Source organism: Harpia harpyja, chromosome 12 (assembly GCF_026419915.1).
Source record: "Harpia harpyja isolate bHarHar1 chromosome 12, bHarHar1 primary haplotype, whole genome shotgun sequence".
NCBI lineage: Eukaryota > Metazoa > Chordata > Aves > Accipitriformes > Accipitridae > Harpia > Harpia harpyja.
Window position 1 is genome coordinate 355,468 of NC_068951.1, and position 22,281 is coordinate 377,748.

The following is a 22,281-nucleotide window of genomic DNA, read 5'->3' on the forward strand; positions in this document are numbered from 1 at the left end:
AAGACCCTGGTATTACATTTTAACTTCATAATCCATTTTAAAAGTCAGCTAACATTATATTCTGTGAAAGCATTTTCTTCCCTCCCTTCTAAAGATAATGGAAATTAAATGGTTTCTAAGCATTAAAGATGTTATAATCAAATTCTCAGCCAGTTTTTATTTCTGTATTTTCACTGAAGATTACAGATTCATCTGCTGTGTGTTTAATCACATCGGAAGTGCTTTATCTTCACTGTGCTGAGCCCCTTAGGACACAAAACGATTTTCTAAGCCATGCAAAGATCATGAGACAGGTTCTTCTGATTGTTTTGGGGTTTGGTTTGTTTTGCTTTTACCAGTCAAGTTTAAAGTGAGTTCTCTGAAATACAGATAACAGCTACCTGTATCAGAAGTATTACACGACAACCACTTGCACTTTCTATTGCGCTTTCAGACAGGATACACTGCATTAGAAGACACAGAGACAAAACCAGAAATGAAAGAAAACTTGGAAACAAACTCCAAAGTGACAATGACTGTTTCAGGTAAATCTCAACACAGGGAGACAGCAGACTATTATGGCTTATCTTGCAGATAAATGCACAACCAGTAAATGCTTAACTAGTAACTTGTTAAACTAGGAATTCCTAGTTTAGCTCTACCAGACTAATTCCACCTTTTCAAGCTGCCTAGGCTACATAAGGCCTTATCATATATATATATATATATATATATATAAAAAGCTTTCAACTATATTCTTACAGACTACTCACTAATCAAGTAATGAAAAATCTTATGAGGCTGGATAAAGGAGTTAAAACACAAAAGTGAGGAAGGCACAACAAGGATACACTGGACATAGGCAACAGAATGCCCAAACAGAACAACCATCTTTAGATTGCACAGTTGATGTCTTCACCCTATTATAATAATTAAGGTGAATATGAACCACCAGCTTTTAACACAGCCTTTGAAAACTGAAGTTGGAAAAACCTGCAAGCAGTTTCTGTCCCTTCCCTTCAAGGGCGCTTATGACAGAACCAGCGTTTTCTTCAGTAATCTTACCGATAGTGTTTTAAAGCTAACACTTTGTTTTGGTTTTCAGTGACAAAAGCCTTCCCCTCAAGTCCATTTTCCATACAAAGTGCCTAAGAATTATTCTATTAAACATCCAGTCTTTGGTCTCCAGCCAAACAAACTACTACTATAGCTAACAATGTTAATGCATAATAAGCACTGAACATTATTTAAAAGCTCTTAGAATTTTAAAAAGCAGCAACATCAGTCTGAAAAAGATATACTCTACTGTTTGGTCTTTTCTCTTCACTTGTGACCTATGGAAATTCAAAATTGGGCTGATAGCTGCTGCCTTGCAAATCAAGCTCTTATAGACACATGCCTGAGGAGAAAGGATGCTGTTTGCATGGGAGTTAAGAGTTGAAATGCAGCCATGTTATATTAAAGACAGATAGAAAACACTAAATGAGGATCAAACTGTTCTGAAGACTATGCAAGGACTCAATCAAGAGCTCTACTGCTACTGTTAACAGACCCCAAGACAGGTCACAGACACCTTATGCCCAAAACAACCTTATGCCTTTCCAAGGAGGGGAAGAGATCATCACAGACTTCAATTCTAATACAGTGGTGGGATTAGTCTTCACAACCAAAATCCTGATAGAAGTCTCGTCTTTACACCTTGCAAATGTAGTGGGAAACAACTGCAGCTCCTCTCCATTCCAGTGCTCTGTCTTTTTCCATCTATTTATTATCCACATAAGACTAAGGCAAATATCTGCAGCATTAAATGACGCTAGCAGCACCAAATCTGTCTTCTGGCATAACTTCACTGAGGTCAATAGTTATATCAGCAGGGATCCATCTTTACAGATGAAGTCAGCATATCAGATGAGTTTAAGTGTCTGCCTCCAAGCTCAGCAACCATAATGAAGCCATAGCTCTGTATCAGCCTCCTGTAAATAACTCTGGCCATTCATTCAGGTGTTTAAACAATGATTCAGAAATCTGGCTACAGCATCACTTCACAGGAAAATCCCCAGGGCAAACTCAGATTAAAAGAAATACGTAGATAGCCTCAGAGTATATGTAGTGAATCCATGTAATTCCACTTCATGTCCTGTTACTCATCATCTTAGCATGCAACAGGACAAGTTTGCTTTCCTGCTTATTTCCCATTCCAGCAAGAATCCAGGTCTCCTTAAAACTTGCACAAGGAAAGACTGATGTGGAATAACATAATCATTAACCAATACTAAACACTTATCTGAAGCACTCTAAAAACTTTAAAAAAACCCATATATTCACAGCAGGGTTATGTTCACTACATAAGGCTAGAAAGACATACCATGGAAACAGAGAAAGTACAGTAAATCACAATTACATCTCAGCAAGGGTGGGGGGAAACTAGATGAGCATGCATTAACTATTTCCAATGAGGTGAAGAGCACGAAAGCTGCAGAACCCTCTACATAATCTTTATTTTCATTTATTTACTGCCAATCAAATTTTACCATTTAGCTCACAATACAGGAAGCAATTAAAATAATCGATCCATCTCCTTTTTTTTCCTAGCAGCAGCTTTTTGTTCTGCTTTTGTCTGTAGAGCAGATGTATCTTAAAACAGATCAGTACTGAGAAAATTGGCAAAGGTGGGAGGGAGAACATACAAGTGCATATACGCACACACACAAACGTGTGTGCATGTAAATGAAATTCTGGTGTAGACACTCCAACTTGAAAGATAAAAATACTCCCTGTGATGACACACAGCACACCGATGGAAGGAACACATAGAAGAGAATGCCAATAAGCTCCTATTGCTGCAACTGCACAGACTGCATTTCTGAGCAGGCCAAGTTTCTGCACGTTGTCAATATCTCATTTACAGGCAGTTCTGCAACACCCTGCTCCACCACAGAAAGGTATAGGTACAGTCATTTTAGAAAAGGTCACCAGAGACTGAAGCCCGCTGTGCATAAAGCATCCAGAGCAAAAATCTGCAAGGTAAAAGCATGACTTTCTTTTCTGGGGAGAAGCATTAAACATCCATAACCCCATTACAGATTTAAGGAAGCATGCATGTCAAAGGGATCACTGGACTCCTGTCTAAAAGGGTGTGTCACCCAGCAACAACAACAGAAAGAATAGTTAGAAGAATAACAATCTACAGGAAAAACTTTATTCATAGGTAAAGAAAAGTCTCATCTATGACCCCTGAAGATCTTTGTAGCTGGGGATAGTGGTGGAGGGCAGGGAAGAAAAGCAGACACCCTTCCTGAAGTGAATTAAAGGAATTAAGAAAGGTTGCACAAGAATCCATAGAGGAGCAAATCCATTTCAAAACCAATGGTATGACATTGTACTGAAAAAGGATAGCAGCTGAAAGCTGAAGCTAATTGAAGCATTAATGTTTCATTGCATCTATTTCCATTTTTCATTTTTACTTCCTCTTTGACTGTGTTACCAAAAAATACACTGGGACCCTGCCCACTTCCTAGTGGCATCTGCTGGGTTTCAGGCAGCTGACATGCAGGTCTGTTAAGACACAGAACTTGTCCAGATATCCTTTCAAACCCAGCATGTTGTACATGGAGGCAGGGCAAAGAGGATGCCAACAGCTCTACGCAGGCTGCTAACTGCGCAGCCAGTGCATTGTCTGGAGTCACAGGCACAAAGAGGCACTATGATCAATACTGCAACCCCAAATGCCATACCAAATGCCTAAATATAGCGGAGAATGATTAGAGTCATGTATTCTGCCCATTGCATGGGAAACTTGGCCAGCAGCTCCCACTGACAGCTATAGATGTAGTTCTCAGTACCTCTAAGTACAAGACCAAAAAAGTCCCATCAGTCCTTCTCTGGAGTCACTTTTACGTTCTTCTGGCTGACCAGCTTAGAAACAAAGTGTCTTTTTTTTTTTCCCCTGGGCAGACCACAGCCTTGTGCAAACCCACTGCATCTCTGGCAAGCAGGGAGATGAAGCACAAGAAGGACGAAATGGGTGCACAGGGTACTTAAGTGACCGCGTTACGCAACAAATCACTGCAGCACTCAGCACAGAGCCACCAACTTGAAAGATAAATGCCAGAGAAAAAGGACAAGTCTATAGGTGGTTCAAATACAGATGAAGGAGAGAGAAAAGCTCATGTTTGGTCATGGCCCCTGCTATAACAGGCCCCTGACTCAACAGGCCAAGTCACTTTGCAGCAGGATTTCTTCAACAGTAGCTAGGGCTGATCCACAGCAGATCACAGAGTCAGACTGTGGCTCAAGCTGGTAATCTCGTTTCCCCAAACCAAAACAAAGGTGCTATAGCCACATGACTCTGGTCCAGTGTAACCTCATAACACAAGCTCCCATCTGTCAAAAACATTCTGGAGGATTAACTTTGGTACCAGACAGCTCCATGACAAATCAGGCATTCTCTGCCTGCAGTCAGAACAGATACATAAAGCTAGCATAAGCGCTGTGTCACGTGCTTCAGCTGGTTTGATGGAAACTTGATGGTGTACCCTCACCTGATCTGAACAGACGCTATACTGCAGGGTGACAACACACAAATTCATAATGTCCATGAATGGACAGCAAACACAGCCCTTCTGAAAACTGGTCCTCTCTCTCCGCAGTCCTCAGCAATGAGACAAGGAGAAGACTTGATCACATCTCCACTCTGTCATCCAGTTTTATTAGTCTCTTTCCCTGAAGAGCCAACACTGTCTAGTAGGTGCCCAGACCTATCAGAATTGGATCCCAACCTCCTTTGCAACCTCTGCAATCAGAGTGCACTAGCACCAGCTTTATGATAAAGAAAAAATGTACTGCAATTTACTAACAAAGCCCTTGGTTAATTTTTTTTAAAAGATGGAATTTAGCCGCAGTAAAACTGTTATTTTTAAATGAAAATAGAAATAGTGCATTTCTATTAGAGAGGAAGTTATATGCTTAAGTTTTTTTTCCAGCTCTACTTATGTTAAAACTCAGTTTCTGGTGTTTACTCCCTTCCAATTGTTCAAAGTTCATTGCTGCATCCTGAAATAGCTGGGTTATCAGTCTGCAGGGAACTCATACTTCATAAGGCCTCTTCTTAAGGACAATGTGCCACAACTATCAGGCCTACTTCAAAGACACTAGAGGAGTAAACAGTCCATTAAAGGACATCCCTTCCTGGCTACAGGATTGGACTTCACTCCAGTCTCACAACTGCCACTGATTTGCTGGATGACATTGGACATATTTTCTCTTCCCCCATCCTTTATCTGTCTCATTCAGTTTAAGTTCTGACTGAAGGGTTTCCTATCAAGCTGAGTCCAGTAGCCCCAAGGGTTGCCTGAACCCTGTCAATGTTGGAGAAAAAATTTTTTTTTTTAAATTACCTAGTCTTTTGCAGAATGACTGCTACCCACAGCCACACCGTTACTGGATTCCCATTCCTGGTTCAGCTTGGATGAGTTGAGAGGGTGCATCAAAGGGAGGCCCTGGTAACTCACTGAGACCAGAGAAATATGGTGCCCTGCTGACCCCACCCGGCATCAAGGTCATACATTTGAGCTGGAGATAACAAAGCTGCTTTTTTAATGTTGACAATGTGTTACCTGCAGGCTGTTCCTTAATATGGAATTCACTCTCAGTAGCTGTGATGCCACAACCTCAGCAGAAGAGGAAAGGAATTAGCCGAGGAAGATCACCAACTATAAGCAGAAGAGGCACCATGCAGAAGAGCTAGAGAAGCTGGCTATACACAGTTGGGCAATAGCAAGCTTGCCACCCACTGTCACAAAACAAGCCTGCAATCCTTAGAGCAGGCTAGCTGGCCTGAGAAACCTCCTGTACCCTAGCAGCAAGCATAGAACAGTATGGCATAAGCACGCTTGGGCAATGCTAACTCCTTTGACATGCCATTACCAAAACTGGTTTGAGTCAAGCTGGACTTTGCCTTAATGAGACACAAGGTAGAAAACACAGCAAAACACCACTAACAGATATTCTCTGTTGTGCAGGTCAAGAAAGCCAAGAAGCAAGCTAAAATCGTCATAACCTTCTGGGAAGAGCCAGCTGTACAAGCTGGTCCCATTAGACAGCTCTTGGAAAAGATCTTATTTATTAATCCTCATTGTCCTACCTCAGAGCAAAAAACTCATTCTCATGCCCTTCTACTGTCAAGGGATGTCAAGTATCATGCATGTGTCAGAAGAGGCAAAATGCCTTCCTTTTAATGAGTCACGCTGAGAGAAGTTTCCCAAGTCATCACCATATGCTTCAAAAAGCACCAAAGGAAGATAAAATACTTCGAACTCTTGTTGCTTACTCATTAGAGCAGCAGTTAGAAGAAAAACAAAATAGAAGACAAAGCAAACAAAAAAAACCTCACCACATTCACAGTCATTGGGCAGTACAGGTTCTAACACAATGCTTATAAAAATGCTGTCTCCATAAAATGGAAAAGAATTATCTTAAAACAGCAAGAAAACAAAAACATGAGCATCGAGAAATTGAAAGGGAAGATGTTCCAGTGAATAATTTTTTCCTGTAACACTAAACAGCAGCTTAAGCCAGGCTATTCTCCAGAAAATAAAACCGCTTTCCATGTTTTAAAACATGCAGAAAAACACAAAGTATGGGGCAACCCCAGTTTTACTGTAACACCAGGGCCTAGCTGTCACACAGAGAGACTGCCTCACTGCACCAAGTGTCGTGAAAAGAGTATAAAGATGTACCTGCAACAATCTTAAAGTCTTTTTTTTTTTTTGTAAGCCGTTTAATGTTCTCGTTCTTGGTAACACAAGCATCCTGCCAACTTCTGCTCTATAGAAAGTGTGCTCATGCAGGGTAATTTAAGTGACAAATCTACTCCCATATCTCTAGACAGGCAGATATCCCTTCACGTATGACAATGCTTTTGGCCTGTATACACCCTCAGGTTCATTAGTACTGACTCTTGGGCCAGGGTTTAGGTTTAGCTCACATTTTTATATCCAAATTAGAGAAGCTTAAGCACTTGACCTATCTCAGTAATTAGGTCTAAGTTATCTTGACAAGACCATAAAATTTGAGCTGGAAGACTCTCCTTAGCTTCCCTCAGTTCAGGTTACCATCATGCAGATATCAAAAGGAGGACTGGAACTTGGAAAGACAAAATCTGACTCAGGTAAAACCAGCAGCCCTTTACACATAGTGCACACTCAAAACACGCACTGAGGCTACTGTACTACTGCAACTACTTAATTCTTGTTTCTCCACTCCTTCAGCTGGTATTGCTCAGCAAACAAGCTCTGGGGAAGAAAGAGGAGCAAATGAACTTCAAAACTTATCAATTCTTTAAAAGGGAGCCCATGATCCTATCTTTAAGGGAAGGAAAGCAAATCTTAAAGAATTTCATTCCCACTGAAGAACAGTTCTGTAAGAGATACTTGCCTAACATGTTTGTGATGTACTTTGTAGGCAGCCATCCAGCACACAGTATGTAATAAAGACAAAAAGGAGTGAAAACAAGAGTTAGGTGGTTTTCTTATGGTTTTCTTTTGTCCCTGCACAGAATTACTGGAAAATCCTGAGTAACAAAGACAGACAAGAACTCAGGGTGCAAGCAATGTGGATTCTGTTAAGTCAATATACACCCAATCAGCTACAGTGCCACCCAGAAAAGCCCACTGATACTGCATAAATTCACTGTCTTGGCTTAAAATTGATCCATACCTATAAATGATAAGCAATGCACAATGTCTGTGCAACATCTGCTAGTATTAATAACTGTTCTTCCTCATACATTTCTTACCCCAATCTATCCAATTTGTTTGGTTTGTGCTCTCTTCTCCTGAGCTCCAAGTTCTTTTGTTTTTTCTGTTCTTTACTCTTTGGCAGTAGGGAAGAGTTATCTTCTGATGTACTCATTTTTAGGCTTAGAGGGGTTGTTTTGGTTTTTCAAGGCAGGGAGAAACAAAGAACAACTGACTTCAAGCATAGCAATTTTAAAATGTTTCTACAAAACAGTCCTGTTTCTTAGTAATAAACTTAAAATAAACCCAGCCAGCCAGGAAGAATGTGAATCTCAAGGCACAGCAAAGTAATGCAGCAATGAGCACATGCAGATTTTCACATAATCTGTACATGCCCCAAATATTAAGACAAGTGAAAAACTGTACCTCAACCCCTAATCAAAGCCCTTAAAAAGATGCCTAAGCACTTAAGTACCCTTAAAGCCCTAACAAAGATCACTACCTACTCTGATCATCAGCAGAGTCCTGCTCTGTCCTGCAGCTCAGCCAAATTTCATTGCTAGCAACTTGATGCGATGCAGAAGATGCAGGTATGCAGAGTTTATCAGAATCAAAAGCTGTTCTCTACAGGCTTTTCTACGCTGGTGATGGTAGTAACTGCTCTAGGGACTCCTGCCCTTATGTTCAACTGTCTAAGCTCTGATCCCAAAGTCCAAGGTCAAAGTGTCTACATTTGCACCAGAGAAAGCTACTGGGTTTACATGGCAAGGTTTTGGTAACAGTGGGGCTACAAAGGTGGCTTCTGTGAGAAAATGCCAGAAGCTTCCCCAATGTCCAACACAGCCAGTGCTAGCCGGATCAAAGACAGACCTGCCACTGGCCAAGGTCAAGCCCATCAGCGATGGTGGTAGCACTTCTGGGAGAACATATTTAAGAAGGGAAAAAAGTTGCTGCGGCACAGAAACTGCAGCCGGAGAGAGGAGTGAGAACATGTAAGAGAAACAACCCTGCAGATACCAAGGTCAGTGAAGAAGGAGGAGGAGGAGGTGCTCCAGGCACTGGAGCACAGATTCCCCTGCAGCCCGTGGGGAAGACCATGGTGAGGCAGGCTGTCCCCCTGCAGTCCATGGAGGTCCACAGTGGAGCAGATATCCACCTGCAGCCCAGGGAGGACCCCACGCCAGAGCAGGTGGATGTGCCTTGAAGGAAGCTGCAACCCATGGAGAGCCCATACCGGAGCAGTCTCCTGGCACAACTTGTGGCCCCATGGAGAGAGGAGCCCATGCTGGAGCAGGTTTTCTGGCAGGACCTGTGGCCCATGAGGGACCCATGCTGGAGCAGTCCACTCCTGAAGGACTGCACCCTGTGGAAAGGACCCACGCTGGACCAGTTTATGAAGAACTGCAGCCCGTGGGAAGGGCTCACATTGGAGAAGTTCGCAGAGGACTGTCTCCTATGGGAGGGACGCCACGCTGGAGCAGGGTAAGAGCATGACGAGGAGGGAACGGCACAGACAACGTGTAATGAACTGATTGCAACACCCATTCCCCTGTGCCACTGTAGGGGAGGAGGTAGAGAATTCGGGAGTGAAGTTGAGCCCAGGAAGAAGGGGGGGGTAGGGGAGGAAGGTGCTTTAAGATTGTTCTTATTTCTCATTATCCTGCTCTGATTTAGATTTGTAATAAACTAAATTAATTTCCCCAAGCTGAGTCTGTTTTGCCCGTGACTGTAATTGCTGAGTGATCTCCCTGTCCTTATCTTGACCCACGAGCCTTTTACCATATTTCCCCGCTCCCCCCCCCGCCCCGTCTTGTTGAGGAGGGGAAGTGATAAGAGTCTTGGTGGGAACCTTGCAGCTAGCCAAGGTCAACTGACCACAGAAGTACACAAAGAGCATTCACACACAGGGCATTCATACGTAGTTGCCACTACATTATGGATTCTATATTCATGCAAATTTGGGAAGTGTTCCAAAGTGCAATGTGCTGGGCAGAGTATTCTCTTCAGCACTCTCCGTTCTTATTCCTTCATAAAATGACAATAAAAAAGGTAGACTTTGTTCAACTATCAGCTGGGACAGTTTCTACCTTTGGGCCCACTGACAGAGAGGAAAAAAAAAAAAAGGTCATTTCCCTGCTCACTGTGCTGGAGATGAGCTGTTACACCATCAGCCAAGGTGTGCTGAACAGAACAGTCGTAGGAACATAAGGCTGAAATGTATCTTTTGTCCAGCGTGCTCACATGGTACCATAATAAAAAATTTGTTTAACTTGCACAAGCTCCCTCATAAAAAGACATAAGGAATGGGTTTGCCTCGTTATTCTGACTGGGAGGCTCTTACAGTATGCTGTTACTCTGCTGGTCCAAAATTTTTTCCTTATTTTCTGTTCTGATGTATTCATGGCTGCTCTACACCCACTTGGTTTACAGTCAACATCTGTTTCAGTACCTTTTCTTCAATGTCCTGGCCACTCACCAACCTAATCCACAGCAATGAAATCAGGCGTTGATTTTGCTAGACAAAGCAAGCCATCTCCTTCCAATTTCCTCCCAAAGGAGGACTCTTCCACTCCCTGTTCCACTGTCCCATCCCTTACTGCACCCTTTCATGCTTTCTTTTAGACCAGCAACTATCAGGGAATGGTCAAGTACCAGGCTAGAAAGGAAGATTATGCAGAGCCGAAAAAACAGAAGCTGGTGTTGTCACAATTCCTGACCTCTGATGCAGAAGCTGGGAAATGAATGGAGCAGCTGTTGTGAAACTCCGTAGAAACCCTAATAAGAGAAGCCACTGCTTCTCTGGAAAGAGCTCAGGATTGTTACAAGAAGAAAAGAACTTATCTGAGGGACTGCAAAGGCATGGAAGTCTTGATACCTGCCTACAGAGACTTTCACGAAAGCACACAGTGTAGATTTAAAAAAAAAAAAAAAAAGTTTTAGAAGTCTAAAAGCACTAAAACATGGGAAGAAACAAATGTAGCAGTACTGAATTTCAGTGCCAGCACTGCAGTGCTGCAAGAGGCATGACCCACAGATAAAATAGCTCTAAGACGTTTCAGGTCATTTCCTTTATCTACTGATTCCCGTTCTTGAGGCATTAAGATAGTCAAAGCTTCTCTTCAAATCTATTCACTTTTAAATTTCACTAGTAATTTATGCTTACAAGCAGTAGTAGAACATGGAAAGCTGTTCATAGTGCTGGATGCAGTGGCTTCCAGGAATGTTTCATACATGGAAGTAAGGCCCTATCCAAAAGTGGAAACTGCCATTTCCCTCAGCCAAAGAGCCAATGCTAGCATGACAGCTTTAGAGTGTTCACCTCAAGCACAGCATGCTGCCCATGGAAAATGGAAGTAAATACAAATGCACCTCCCACCAGGGAAAAGAATGTCAGTGGTTGCAGTAACACTTTCAACTTAAATTCAAAAGACCATAAGCACCTCCCTAACCAACACCATTCTAGTGTTACTTAATCTGGATTAAGTATCCCCTGATGAATAATGAATGTAAAGTTGAAGGAACTTCTGGCTGAAGAAGAGCCTAAAAGGCCTTGCAGGGATTATTGCCTTTTTGCCAGAATAAAAAGCTTTCTGTTTCAGAGGAGGGAGGAACGGAGGAAGGGAAGGAGGGAGAGAGGGAGGGAGGGGGCTATGTAAATATAAAATTGTAAACACTTCCCAAGTACTCCGAAGAAAACAGCAGCTCCCTGGAGAAGAACTGCCACTAGCCTGGCTGGAAATCAGTAGCCCCACAAAGAAAGCTCATGCTTCCAGTGACCTTGGAGTTTGATGCACAATGTGAAGGGAAGGCAGGGAAAAGTGTCACAAATCTCCAGGCACAAATTCTGGCTACAAGAAAAGCCCTTGGGAGCATCAGTTTTATTATATTGCACTAGGAATGCTTCTAGATTTAGAAGCAGCTTAAACATAGCTACAGTCAGCAGCACAAGCCTGCGTAAGATCACTGCAGCAGTTCTTCACATCTACATTTATTTGCTGGCTGGACTGCATTGCATCGCCCTAATACATTAGTCTTATTGAGTCCACTTCCTTCTGTGCCAACAGATTAGCATTAGCCACCTTAATAGGACTCTATTAACATTTCTTGATTGCATTAGACACTGGCATTGCCTGGGCTCACTGATTTGATTTACAGTGTCAACCTGCTGCATATTTTATTTTATTTCAGAGAACAAAAAGACCAGCCCTATTTCAAAATACAGGCTAACTCCTCGGTAATGACACTTGATGCTTCTATGTCAGCGAACTTTATCAGATTTGTTGACTGATTCTTAGCAGCCAGATTTCAGCAGTTTTTGCAAGCAGAGTAGCAACTTACATTTCATTTCAGTTGTTCAGCATCACAATTTCTGAGGATAGGAGGGGAAACCATGTAGAAATGCAATGCCTTTAACAGAAATCCACTACATCGCTAATTTGCCAGTCACAATAGTCGAACTAGACGCACATGTAGTAGTTTCCACAGGCTGTTGAGGCAGCACAACAGACTGACTGTAGGCTACAAGGGGAACATTTCCAAGTGGCAGAAGGAGAGTTCACAGAAATGCACAGGTGCTTTTCTTCTAGGAGAAGCAGAAGCAAGGTTTCCTACCTAAAGTGTTTTCTTTTGCATAGTACTGCAGGTTGTTACACTCGCCTGTTACAGAGGGAACTGACGGGGGGGGGCTTGCCCTGAGCGCACAGCCACAATAACAGCAGGGGAGAAGACAAAAGCAGAGTCATCTTGCCGCACTATGCACAGAAGCTGAATTCTCTAGCTAGGCTAGCAGTAATTGTAATTAATTGTAATTAAGATTAATTATAATTAAGACTACAATCAGTGACTTTCTTCTGTAAAAAGTCTTGCTTTTTTCTTCAACAAAGAACACCTGGCATTCCATTGGTACTTTGCTACATCTGTGATCTGGTGACATGAGATGAGGTGATGTGATGCATAAGTAAAATGCAACACTGAAAAGCACTCTCTTGATTTTCCCTGCACCAAATCATTTCACATTTTAATTTTTCTGTGGCTGATGCTATCACATATCTGCATGAAGACAACCCTTGCTGGACCTACAGAAAATTTTCTACATCACGGATATACTAGATCAGGGTTTGTGATTCACCATACTTCACCATACGCCCCAACCTCACAGTAGCTCTCATTATATAAATTGTTAATTAAAAGCAAAGTCACCTCTGAAGGTTGTTGAAAAAGAATCAGTTAAAGTAAGATTTACCCATGTTAGATATTGATTTCCCTGGCACTAAGATGTATAAATAAGGATCACAACTGAAACCTATATCCTGTACAGCAGTAGCTTCCCTAAGGGCAAGAGCAGCACATAATAGTCAGTTGCATCCTCTTGCAATAGGCAGTAAAATAGCTTACTGACCCCACATTTGAATGAGCACCTAAACTCATCCCTGAAGAACGTTCAGCTGCTCTGACCCTCATTTAAAAAGAAAAAAAAAAAAAGAAAATCCTCTTCCCAGGAACATCCAGGATCTCATTTGACTAAGAATTGCTACAGAAATAGTTCCATGTCCTATTATGTGACACTCATACTTCTGTTTGAGGGCAAGTTAGACTGCACCTCTGTAGATGTCATCCAAATTTAGATGCAAGGCAAATTTCACCCTTGGTGTTTAATGACTGTACATAGTTCCAGCAAACTATAGAAGAAATAGTTCCCACTCACGTATCAGCAGCTTCTAATGCTATCCATCTAAAGAATTAGGAAAAATCCACTATGATCATGCAATTTCTGATATGTTCCACAAATAGATCTAAGGAGCAGAACAGCCACGGGAAAGGCCAGTTCCACTTTCACCCACAAACACCAGCAGAGCTCATTTTCTTATAGGTTCATAAGCAAATTATCCTGCTGAAATCAACAGTAGTTGAAAAGCATATATAAAAGAAGAATCGGGTCTAGTTTCTCCTGGTCAGGAGGCATAAACCCAAATTCTTTCCAAAAGTGCCTTTTTTTTTTTTTTTTTTTTTTTTTAAAAGAACTGTGACAAACTGGCAGTGATACCACAATTAAGCAGTGCATAAGTGCACTTCATTCCATGTGATCTGAGGGTGTTTCTAAAAGGGGGGGGGGGGGAAACCACAAGAGAAATTAAAGTGACCTTACAGGTCTGTAGCAAACATTCTCAGAACTAAGGAAATGGAAGCAGAAAAACAGACAAGAAGTGAAGTAAGGCCTAAGAGGCTCTGAAAAGCACTTTAAGAAACAAAAGGTCTTCCTCTGAAAAACTGAATAGCTAATGCTGCTGATTCCCGACATTAACCACTTTCCTGTATCATTTTAAAAGGCCTGGTGTCCAAAACCCACTCATCCTAGAAGTCCCAAGCATCCTAAGACAGAACAGCTTACCACTGTCACTCAATAATTCCACAAGCTCTGCTACCAGTACCAAAAATGATGTTTCAATATTACTTGTTATGCAAAGATTGTATTTAAAAAGCCAATCAAGTCAGGAGACAGAAAAGGCATCTACTTGTTCCATTCCAGTAACTGGCATTACCTCTCACTTGGAATAGACCAATACTGTACACAGTAGGCCCCAGATCTTTAGGTGCAATACATGTGGAGATGACAATATGCGCAGAGCACAGTAATACCTTCTGTAAAATGGAAGGAACGTTTGCCCGCAGAAATGATGTCCTCTACTGGACAGCACACTTCACCAGGATACAGGGCTTTCCCATCGGATCTAGTGAGTTGAAAAGTCATTTTACAAGTGCACCAGGAAGTAAGCCTAGCCCTGCTGTGAAACCAAAGCCATGTTACCTTCCTTGACTGGTTCTGCCTTCTTCTCAGCTTGAATTAGCTTTTACAAACACTGACTGCAGCTGAAAAAGAAAACCATGACTTGAATCATCACTGTTTACAGCAGAACCTCACCAGCAGGATCAGCACAAACACTTGGGAATGAAATAGCAATGCTTTTACACTTGAAGCGTATTTGTGAGAGGGCAGAGTAGCAGACCAGTAGGCACAGTCCAGAAGCATGAGTTAAAGAATCACTCCAGCATCTCCTAAAGGCCCTCTCCTCATTAATAATGCACAAATCAATGGTTACCTTGTCAGGCAAATAGGACAGATGGAAAGAAAGTAGGCTGATCGGAATGCCAGTCATACCAGCCGCCCATATGCACTGGCAGTATCACTAATGTACCAGGGTAGTCCAATAGATCATCCAGGCTCAGGTGTGCTTGTACTGGACCTTCCAGGAAGATGCATTCAAGCAGCCCGGGATAAGAACAGCAGTTTTCATTGGATGTGATTACAGGAGTGGGCTTTCCTGTAAAACTAATTCAATACGATTCACGTCACTGTCATATTACAGATTTCAAGCTTTGCAGCAGGCCCAGCAGTTTGCTACGTCTTTTGCTTGGCAATAAGCATTTACCAACCAAGCCTAGACATAAGCACAAGCCACAGACAGGTCACCATAAAAAAAGCACTCCTGAATACTACTACCACACCAACCTAGTCAGCAGAGACAAAATAGCACACAATGTTCTCATAGCTACTGAAAACTCAGTCTTTTACATAGCAAAGTATTGAAGACTAAATTAATCTCAGTAAAAAAATAATCAAAAATATATTCTGTTGCACAGATAAAATATTTCCACTTGTCAAAACTTGTTTTAAAACTGTGACCATTTTGAATTCAGGGATGGTTTTCCTAATAAAATTTAAAAGCACAAGTCAGTTTTCCGTTTGGAAAGAGATGCTGGGTAGAAGGAATGACCTTTGCTGTTGCCATTGACTGCTGTTGCATAATACTACTTTCTGTTCTGCTGGATTCAGATGCTTCCTGCCTACCATTAAGTGATTTAGCTGAGCTACCCACACAGTGTTACCTAGTGACTACGCAGTTAAGACTTACTGGAGGCCAAAATTACCCACTGTTATTTTCTAGTTATGCCTTATTTCTTCTCTGGCAAACATAAAACTGAAGATGTACTTTAAAAAGATGTGAATTTAACTACTGGAGGCACTCCTCAGACTCAGGAGCTCAAGCAAGACAGAGGGAGATGCTGATCCTCCCTCCGATTATTCCAGAGTGAAAACTAAAGTACACTCAGAGTTAGCCCTCAGATGTGCGCAGACCACCAGAAAAGAAGGACCATATATGCCATTATTGTTAGCAGGGCCACATAGAACTCATCCAAAGTCACACAATGAATCTGTAGCAGAGACTAGAACTGAAATGAAATCAACTGAAATTGAGATGAAATCCACTGCAAATGGAAAGAGCTGGAGGGGGAGTGGGAGGCCTATAGAAGTGTGAGGACAAAGGCATAGAGGAGGAGGCCAGAGGGGGAGAGGGAGAAAAATAAAAGTGGGAGGTGAGAGGGAGGTTGGGGGGGGGTGGGGGGAGAGAGAGCACACAAGGCCAAGGGGGATAGGGAAGAAAAAAGTGGAATGCCAAGGGGGAGAACGCCCAGAGAGGAAAGTGGGAGGCCAGAGAGGTGGAGGAGAGAAGGAGGAAAATAGAACCTGATGGGAGACATGGAGGCTGAGAGTGAGAGGAAGAGGGAGGGGCGGGCTGAGGGGGAGACAGCAGGAGGCCAAAGGCCAAGGGGGAGGGCAGCACTCAAGGCCAACAGGACAGGGGGTGGCCGGAGTGGGAGAAGGTGGCTGGCCGGCAGGGGAGACAGAGGGGGAACGGGAGGCCAAGGGGGAGAGTGCACAAGGCTAGAGGAAGACAGGGAGCCAGAGTGGAGAAGGGGGAGCCCCAAAGGAGAGAGGGGGAGGAAAATAAGAGTGGCAGACCAAGGGGGAGGGGGAGGAAAATAAGGAGCCAGAGAAGGAAGGCAAATAAAGGAGTCAGAGGCCAACAGAGAGTGGGAGAGGCATCCAACCAGCCTAACTGGTAGCTGCTTCTAAGGGATGTGATCCTGTTCTCTTCTTCCCACCAGGCAGGGCAGTCACCTGACCCTGCAGTTGAGCCTGTAAAGACTGTAAAACCAGCAGAAAACAAACCTTCTAAAAATTTAAGGTAACGAAGAGTTTTCCAGCCGTTTGGTTCCCAGAATTAGACTGCAGAAGAGCTGGGGAAGTTTGGGTGCTGGCATGGGAAAGAGGTGGAAATACACAAAATTTCTCTTACTGTTGGCAGCAAGCCACCAGATAATCAAACCATACCTTCCATTCATGAACCTGCAGTACTCTAAGTACAGGCCGAGTCCTGCCCTGCTGAAATCGGTGTAGGCTTACAGTCTTGTGAATTCCAGACATGGAAGCGTTGCTGGCCCTTCAGAAAGAGGACAGAAGAGGAAGAATTAAAAGGGACACAAGCACAAGCTTTGAGGACAAGTACTAGGAGAAAGTTCCTGGTTTAACAGGCAGCAAGATGAAAGGCAAGAGGTCAGGAGCATATAAGTGGGAGAAAAGGAGAAGAAAGGTAATCCTGAAAGGGCAATAAAGCAAGCAAGGTCACAGAGTGAACAAAGTCACTAAGTTTATCAGAGAAGCTGCAGCCCAGAGAAGAGATGTTACAATACTCCCTCTGAGAGCAGTCCTGGGCTGACAGAGATAGCGTACTGAGACGGGATTTCTAAGAGGTGGGGAAAGGGTTGACAGGTACAAAGGAAAAATTGAGAGGTGAAGGGAAGCATTAAAGAAAGAATAAAGTGATCAGTTTTGGAAAGAAAGCAGCTTGAGACAGGAAGCGGAGAGGAGAACCAGCTTGAAGACAGTCAGTAAGATCGAGCAGATACCGGGAAAGGCCAGAAAGGGGAAAGGGTCGAGAGCTCCTTTTATTCTCATTGTGGCTGCATCAGTCCCTAAATAAAAATCAAAAGGAGAGCAAAGAGCACAGTTGACAAAGCTAGAGGCATAGTTAAAGGGAGAAGAAAGTCCACACAAAATGCAGGTTCCCTCATCAAGAAGTCAACTGAAAGAGCTAACTGAAGACACCACTGTGGTCAGAAGTACCCAATATAACCAACTCCTCTCTCTCCCATTCCTCACTCAGTGTCTTTCATCACATAGAAATTCAGCAGTGACAAGTCTCTGGTTACCTACTCTGCAGATCCTTCAACCAGCAGTTCCGCAGCAGATGGTTAAGGACAGGCATACATTTGCTTATTGAGTACAGGAAACAAATCAAGAAACTAAGCCATGCAGGCCTTTAAGCCCCTATTTTAAGGTACCAGTGACATTTCCAGTCTTGCACATTATGGGTTTAGTGGTGAGATGGAGGGAGAGAGAGAGAGAAGGTTTAACATGGCTGTTCAGGCTCCAAATCCTAGATCAAGCATTCCTGTAAATGTGGTACACCTTTTAGAGCTGTTTCTTGATGCTTCAGATGCCAGCTTCCCCACAGCAGAGATGAACTTCACCCTCCCTCTCCACAGTACCATCACCTCCTCCAAACTCACTCCCCAAAACCAGAGAAGATATGAATATTCTCTAACCTTTTCCTGCAATGACTGTAGGTGGACTGCCTGCATCACATCTGAAAGACTCTCACAGTGCAGAGATTTTGGCTTTCTGAGGAGGATCTGGCATTTTTGAGTCACTGCTGTCTGTTAAAAAATGAAGTAGGAGATGAAGAGCAGATACCACACCACCCCCACAGGGACATGTCAGGTAGTGATGTGCAGTTGCCACCATGTGGTTTTGCAACCTACAATCCTGCAAATGTCCAATCATTTCTGTGCAGGAACTATTCCAAGCGCTTAAGATCTGCAATTCACCTGGTGAGATCTAGCTACTCAAACAAGTCAAGCTGACCACCTCTAAAAGCCCTTTATAAGCACACGTGTCATTCAACAGTGATCAAGCAGCAGATTTCATGGCTATCAGAATGCTGGTCTTTCTTTGTATTTGTGATAAGGCTACAGCACTGGCAGGGGCTGCAAGGCAGGGTACATACAAGCAAAACAGCCACAACATTTCTACATTTGTGCATATTCCAGCTCACGTTGATAAACTCAGTAGGCTCGACTTATGAAAGCAGCACATTTCCCCTGCTTTTAACCCAGGTACGTTCTGCCACATCTCCTTTGTCAATGGTCAATTTTTGCTTTTCTCTACAATAAGAAGTAGCGACAACATCATAAAGCTGGCATCAAAAGTCATATTTTGTCTACTAGTCTGGAATCAGATCCAAGAGAAGTACCATCCTTTAAAATTCCTGTGCAAAGTTGGGTTTGAACAAGCAAGCTATGTATGCAGGCTACATTACTTAAATACCACAGAAAGTGAAAGCAATGCTCCCTTATTTTCCTATCAAAGTTAAAAGGACTGCAAAACAATGCCAGAGAAAAAACAATGAGACTTTTTCCCCATTTGATTATTTCTTCATCTTCCAGTGATGGAAAACAACCATTTAGTTCACCACTATATTTGCATCTTCTGAAATTATTGACGCTCTCACTTTCCCAAGCACTATGTCTCTGCACTGCCACCAATCCATGCCTATTTTGGGGAATAATAAAAAAAAAAAAAAAACACTACTAGGCAAAAACTTTGGGTTTAGCTTTAATATTACCATGCTGCTGTAAAGCTGCACTGAGAACTGGCACCAAACACCAGGCAAGTTTTGCATGCAGACCACCAGGCATTCAGTCATAGCACAGTTAGGCCTTCACCTTCAAAAGCAATAGGCTCTGTGTGAAACATCGAAGAAAACCACTTCTGCAACAGCAAGAGGTTTCTCATCTGTTCTGCTAGCTGGCACTGGTCATTCACACAGAGTATATGCCACCTGGTGTGGGGCTGCCACTGCCACCAGACATGGGGCATCAGGGCTTTGCTGCTGAGTATCCCCAAGCCCTCTGGACCCAGCCCATCAACCAACCTCCAAATCGCTCCGACTCTGGAGGAAACATGAACTAACACACACGTGAACCTTCGAGGTGCAGAGAGACCGCATCTGCCTTTTCCTTTCAGCAAGTCCTACCCAACAAGCACACCTTCATTATTTTCAGAGAAGCCCACGGCTGCTGCGTCCCAGTCTATTCCTCCCAGGCAGCGAGCATCGGCTCCGCAAGGCGGCAGGCACAGAGCTCCTCCAGAGCCGGGAGACACCCTTCCCGGCCCAGCACCGGGAAGCAGAGCCGAGAGGAGGCCAGACACCGACGACCGGGACGGACGCCCGCGATGCCCCTGCAGCCCCGCACGGCACTCCCGCGACCACCGGCACCGGCCGTACGCGGGCGCCGAAGGCAGAGCGGACGCCGCTCAGAAAGACGAGGAGGGGCAACTGCACCTCTCTCTCGTCCGCAGAACTTTGCGGTTTACTGTGCCGGTGCGCCGGCGGCGGGGGTCAGCCCGGCGCGGCGCTCAAGGAGCGGGGACGGCCCGCGAGGCCGCCGGTGGGCGGGGAGCGCGCTGCAGCCTCACCTCCCGCCGCTCCCCTCAGGGCCGCGCGCTCCCCTCAGGGCGGCCCCCGCCCCGCCGCGCGGGGCCGCGCGCTCCCCTCCGGGCGGCCCCCACCCCGCCCCGCGCTCCCCTCAGGGCCGTCCCCGCCCCGCCGCGCGCTCCCCTCAGGGCGACCCCCGCCCCGCGCCGCGCTCCCCTCAGGGCCGTCCCCGCCCCGCCGCGCGCTCCCCTCAGGGCGACCCCCGCCCCGCCGCGCGCTCCCCTCAGGGCGGCCCCACGCTCCCCTCAGGGTGGTCCCCGCCCGGCCCCGCGCTCCCCTCAGGGGGGCCCTGTCCCGCCCCGCGCTCCCCTCAGGGCGGCCCCGTCCCGCCCGGCGGGCGCAGCGCTCACCTGGGCGCGGAGCTTTCGCCATTTCAGGGCTGCCCGCTCGCAGCCAAGCCGTCGCCAGCCGCGTCAGGCGCTCGCCCGCGGGGCCCTCCCGGCGCGCCGGCACCCCGCGCTCCGCCACCCCATCTGCTCCCGGCGGAGGCCCCGCACCGCCCACTCGCCTGCGGCGCTGAAAGACGCGGCCGGGAGACGCCGCCGCGCCTCTCGGTCCCGCCGCGCAGCCCGCCCGCCGTGGCGCAGCCGCCGTCGTTAAAGGCGCAGCGAGCGGCTCCGCGGAGAGCGGGGGCCGGGCCGGGCCAGTGTGGGGATGTGACGGGTCATAAGCGGCCCGGAGAGAGCTGTTAGCGAGGCCCGAGCAGTCCTCCGGTGCGGGACGGGGCTCAGCGGCGGGTCTCCCCGAGCCCGCCCGCAGGGGCTTGCCTCGTCTCGCCGCTGCCGGCAGGGACCCGTGCCGGTGCGAGGCACAGGCCGAGACCGCCCGCTCCTGTGGGCGGTGGGGCCCAGAGCGGAGGCCCTTCAGGGCTGCGGGCGGCTCGCCCTGCCCGGTAGCCCCCGCAGCGCGCCCGCCGGGGAGGGGGTCGGGGCTCCCTTGCCGTCGTGGTGCTCCTCGGAGCCGCGGGCGCGGGGTGGCCAGAGGAAGAAAGGGAACGGGGTCTGCTGCCCCGCTTCTGTCCCGGGCAGCCCGGGGAGTGAGTTACGGCTGGCCTGCAGCCCCGGGCCGAGGTGCCAGAGGGCGCACCGAGGGGCACGTCGTTCAGTCCCTGCCGCAGCACTACGCGTGCAAGCTGCCGCAAGTGGTTGCTCTGGATTTTGACAGCAAAAATTCTTTGGCTGTTGCCAAGTCCTGTGTCAGTGCAGTGGTTGAACTGCTGCAAGGGGCTGCCTTTTTAGTCAGCTGTGGGCAAGCAGCTTACAGTCTGCTGAGGGAGTTAGTTGAACTAGGGGACTTCCATGACAAGTCTTGCTTCCTCCCTCTTCAAGAGCCTCTGTAGCGGCATTTCTCTAACACCATCAAGGAAAAAAAGTAGAGTAGCCAGCTTCTCCAGATCTCCCAAGAATTGGGAGAAACTCACCTTAAGAAACGTCTTAAGTGCCAGCCCATCTTGTGGGAACAATGGGAGGAGGCAGGCAGAGAGCCTGTGAGGGCTTATATTTTATTACAGCATGTCAGAACACCACAAAGTAAAGCACAGTGAACAAAAGTTTTGTCAGAGAATCATAGAATCGTTTAAGTTGGAAAAGACCTTTAAGATCATCGAGTCCAACCGTCAACCCAACACCACCATGCCCACTAAACCATGTCCTCAAGTGCCACATCTACGCGTTTTTTTGAACACCTCCAGAGATGGTGACTCCACCACTTCCCTGGGCAGCCTGTTCCAATGCCTGACAGCCCTTTCAGTAAAGAAATTTTTTGTCCAAGGAAGCATCCAAGTAAAGAGCTAAGCAAACACAATGCAACCAAGTCCTAAAGCAACTTACAGGCTCTGTGCCAATACCAACTTGGTAGGTATAAAAATAAATACATGCTTTGCTCTGAGTGTTCCTAAGCAGTTCATTCAAGGAGCCACAGCAAATAACCCTGAGAACAGAGTGAGTTAAGTGGTTTTGTTTGAGGTTTAAGTGGAATAGCCACAACTCCCAGCAATTCACACCCCCAGAACCAGCTGCAAGTAAACTAACTATAGTTCACTTTCCCCCAGCTATGGGTGACAGTGCTACATGCTGGAAAGTTTGGCCTTGAGCCACATTGCCTCTGCTGTTTCACCCAAAGTCCCGTTTAAAAGATTTGACCACGTGATTGCTTTCCCCAAAATGCTA

The 22,281-nt window shown here is 45.5% G+C and overlaps 1 protein-coding gene across 3 annotated transcripts in view; it reads right to left on the reverse strand.

Moving 5' to 3' along the window:
* Positions 1 to 21,112, reverse strand: part of PITPNM3 (PITPNM family member 3) — a 140,560-nt gene extending 119,448 nt beyond the window's left edge. For all 3 annotated transcript variants that reach the window (XM_052803869.1, XM_052803868.1, XM_052803867.1), the window contains exon 1: positions 20,464 to 21,112. In XM_052803869.1, the coding sequence (XP_052659829.1) occupies positions 20,464 to 20,485 (22 nt within the window). In that variant the 5' untranslated portion in view covers positions 20,486 to 21,112. The remainder of the gene's footprint in view (positions 1 to 20,463) is intronic.
* Between the last annotated feature and the right edge of the window lie 1,169 nt (positions 21,113 to 22,281).